At 43.6% G+C, this 4,331-nt stretch overlaps 1 protein-coding gene across 4 annotated transcripts in view; it reads right to left on the bottom strand.

The window, feature by feature from the left end:
* sos1 (son of sevenless homolog 1 (Drosophila)) overlaps positions 1-4,331 on the bottom strand; it is a 33,100-nt gene that overhangs the window by 16,933 nt on the left and 11,836 nt on the right. For all 4 annotated transcript variants that reach the window (XM_005748625.1, XM_005748626.1, XM_005748623.2 and 1 more), the window contains exon 2: positions 2,151-2,276. In XM_005748625.1, the coding sequence (XP_005748682.1) occupies positions 2,151-2,276 (126 nt within the window). The remainder of the gene's footprint in view (positions 1-2,150; positions 2,277-4,331) is intronic.

Here is a 4,331-nt window from a genome sequence, read left to right as displayed (position 1 = left end):
TTTGCTATGATTTCCTTTGTTATATTTGTTTTGCAAAACATTTAATTTTTTGTTAAAAACAGAAGATTGTAGTACAATGTTATTGTGGATTTTGTTTTGTGAATGAAGAGCACTTTTTGGCAGAAGTGAATGTTACATTTTGTTTGTTTAAAGACACCATTGTTGCTATTTATTTGAAATGTTTTGTTAACTTTTCCTTAATTTTATATATGTTTGCACATTTCATTTCTTGTTAAATGCTATCTCTATTGTATTGATTGTACGACCTCTACAACTTTATTTTGCAAATTTTTTTTTATTAAAAGGTCTTCAAATGAATAAATTTGTGTTTTTCATTTATATACATAAATTAATAAATGTGAAATTGCTATACAAGTCAAATAATGGATAATAATGGGGAAAAAAATCGTTAATCGAATCGAAATCGAATCGGATTGAAAAATGAATCGTTAGATTAATCGATGCATCGAAAAATTTATCGCTAGATTCATCGATTAGGAAAATAATCGTTTTGCCCAGCCCTACTTCTCAGGTGACAGAGAGTGGAGAGAGTTTACGGACGAGAAGCAACAAAGAGCCGTCAGGTGCTCCAAACCAACCTCAGACTCAAACGCTACAACGGGCGTTTCCCCGCAGCATGCCGTGTAGAAAGACTCACAAAGAAAATGGCAGCCGTTACAACTTCTATCTAAAAATAGATGGTTTCATGCATCGGTCAGAACACTCCGCTGAAAACACCTCACACGGGTCGAGTTACAGAAAAAGCACATTTAGTGACAGATGAGGTTATCAGGAGATAACCGGGTCATATCGCACGGCCCTTGATCTGATGTGGTTTCTGGGTTGAAGCCATGGGTATAGTTGATCACACGGCACAGCACACCTGTCCTGTGCTCTGAGTGGATAAAGGGAGCCAATAACCCGAGGTTATTCTGTCATCACGGCTCGGTTATTGACAGGTCTCTTGATTCAACTTATTTATATAATCACAGCAACAGTCGCCTGAAAGCAATTTACGCTGTGAGGTAAAGAGCAGTACAGAGAAAACTCTGTGAGCAGGCTGACGGTGGGAAACAGGAAGAAACGTGCCTAACGATAAGTTCCGCCTGGCTTCACAAAAGTGGATTTTACAAACTGGAGACTCTGACTGCGCTCGGGCATTTCTGGAGAACCGCCTCCTGTCCTAAATCCTTGATGTCATCCAAGAACCGGAGTCACATCCATGATTCAAACGCTGAGCTGTGCTGTGGACGATGAGGAAAAACAAAGGAGCGCCATGACGACGTGACGCATCAGGTCCACTGACCCAAGGAAGAGGAGCGCCATGTTTGGTGAGGAGCAGGCCGGTGGATTCTGTGATCCTGCACAGACCACAGATGGACCTGCGAGCAGCTCCGGGACCACTGAGGCGAGGAAGAACGAGTGCTGGGAACACGCAGATGCACGATGAAGTCAGTGCCATCAATACTCTAGGAGGCGTGAGCTGAAACGGTGCGTTCTATTACTCAGGTAACGGCACCTGTGCGGCGATTAACCCTCGGTGTTCACACCTGCTCGGCAACAATCACAAGGAACCGGGACAACGAGTATCGATCACAGTACTGACGAATACTGGTGTCGAGAGGTAGTACTGACTTACATCCTTACACCTGTCCAGGTGTGCGGTGCAGCCGGTCGGCAGCTGTGCTTTTCACTAGACCGTCTGCTGCTTGGTCACATGTCCAGCACTTACACGACATCATGTCCTGTCACATGATGCAGCCTGAGGGATCATGTGACCTCTGTGAGCGCGATCAACGGATGGCACGTGTCACCAAACACGAACACACACAGGATGTGAGTCTGAGGAACGGTCAGGGGTCAAAGGTCAGGGGTCAAAGGTCAAATATCAGGGATCGGGTTGAGGATTAAAACGCCAACAGCGTGGCGTTTTGTTTTTTTTCCCAGACAGCACCTCGTTACGTCATCGCAGCCGCCGATCCCACCTCGGCCTCACAGTGATGTCATCATCAGGAACTCATGTGATTGGCTGTTCAGCTGCTTCCAGCTGACTTCTGACGCAAACATCAAAACTTTATTTAAATGGTAAAAATAACAGTAAACACAGAAAGAACCTGGTGTGCATTATCATTAGCGTGCGTCCGTCTCACCTCGACGTCCTGGCACGTGCGCGGCTGAGCCTGACACAGCATACTGAGCAGCTGCAGGATCAGCTCCTCCACGTACTGCAGCGCCTCCTGCTGGGACACCAGGTTAGGATGCACCTGGTTCAGTACCTGAACACACACACACAGATCAGTCATAGCGTCACTGACAGCTCGTGGCTTCCTGACAGTTACTAATAAATGTGCCGGGCAGCTCATGAATGCGACGTTTACAAATGTCTCAGCGTTTACAGATTTTAGATATTTAAGTTTGGAAGGACGAGACATTTGAAATCAGGAATTCAGGTCATAAATGCAGAAGAAGCTGCTGAATGTGATTGGAACTGGACATTATTATTACCTTCCAACATAAAGCGCCGTCGTTGTCATTTCGTGCTTTATAAATAAAACTGAAATCCTCACTGCACAGTTTTGCACAAACTGTAAATACCAAACGTTAATATTTAATACTTTGGTATTTTTATATTATTATTATTATTATTATTATTATTATTATTATTATTATTATTATTTTCCTTCTTTGATTTAGCTGTACACTTTCTAATGTTCATGTAAAGCTGAGGAAGAATTTCATTACAGTTAAATGTTCCAATACTGTTTCTCTGTATAAGACAATAAAACTTGAATCCACGATTGTAAACGTGATCCACTCAGGATCTGCAACTCGGACAGTTTGCTGATCTGTTCCGGAGCACATGCTCCCGTTCTGGGTCGAGCCGCTGAAAACGATTCAGGTGATTGTCAGTGGAAAACCTGCCGACGCTCCGAAGCCTCAAAATGCTGTCTAAATGACTGAGCTTCAATCTGTGAATGCATTTCAAAATGAAATGTAATCAGATTACAATCACACTGTCTGCTAGAGCAGGGCGATATGACCAAAAATATTTATCACGATATACATTTGAAAATTTGCAATAACGATATAACTGACTAGTGCTGGGCCTTATTATACCGTTCACGGTAACACCGGTGTAATGTTGGGCGACGATAAGAAAATGACATATCGAGATAGAATATGGGTAAAACGCGCATGCGCAGTGCCGTTGTTTTCATGCGCACATGGCGGCGAAGGAGAACGAGAAGGGCGAAAGCGGATCGGAAACGGATGAACCAGAACTGGTTTGTAAAATGCTGCAGCTTCAGTGGTGTGGAACTGGTTTAGCTTTTGTCCGTCAGATACACAACAAAGCACTATTTTTGGTAGAGCATGCTAGCTGGCCGTCGTTATTACGGTGTTTTTTGGAAAATACGGCGCACTTAAAATCAACCCTTTGAGTTTCTGAAAAGCGACAGAGCCCCTTATAATCCCGTGCGCCTTATGTATGAACTCTGGTTGTGTTTACTGACCTGGAAACTATTTTATGTGCACGGCGCTCGAACATCTGTCAGATGTTTCAGTACGACTTTGCTAAGCTACGAAGCCGCACCGCTTGATGGATTGTCGGAGCATTACGGCTATCGTAGGCGGAGCCTCGCCGAGTGATACGTACTGTGCTTCAACATAATGTTACCGTATTGTGTGTGTATGACCTCTTTTTAAGTTTTGTGGATGTTATACTTGGTTACTCTGAGGATACGTCGGCCAGTTTCCACTGAAATGCTTTTTGGTTTAACTGTCAGCGAGGAATTTGCACTGTTACATTTTTATATAACTTTAACGCACATAAAACAGCTGCTTGTTTAAGTGAAAATACATTGATGGGTTTTTTTGCACTAATACAGTTGTAAATGGCCCTAAGGACCCCAAAGCGCTTTACACACACACATCCACACACTGGTGATGGCAGCTACATTGTAGCCACAGCAAATTTTCAAATGTATATCGTGATTAATATTTTTGGTGAATGTGTAACCCATGTCAACTCCCTGTCACATGACCCACGTCAGCTGATTTGAGGTCCCTCTTCTGATTGGCTCCTTCGACGTCGCGGCAACTCTGAAAACTGGCTGTGGAGGGATACTTCCGGGTTCGACTCCTGCTGTGGCTGTGAGCTTATGGCATTTAGAACGGTGTTGGAAAACAAAGCGTTTTCTCCCCTCAATTCATTTATAAACTCATTTCACCTCAGCGGTAAGTGTCCTTAGTATCTTTCAACCTTTGGTTGTCAGTAACCAGCCGATCGTTTTCGCGATTAAAAAAATGACTTTGTGCGGCAGCGTTCCCAC

This window comes from Pundamilia nyererei, unplaced genomic scaffold (genome assembly GCF_000239375.1).
Source record: "Pundamilia nyererei isolate P.nyererei 1_Seehausen unplaced genomic scaffold, PunNye1.0 scaffold00225, whole genome shotgun sequence".
Taxonomy (NCBI): Eukaryota; Metazoa; Chordata; class Actinopteri; order Cichliformes; family Cichlidae; genus Pundamilia; species Pundamilia nyererei.
Note: the sequence above shows the minus strand (reverse complement) of the source record. Positions and strands in the feature narration are given on the sequence as shown.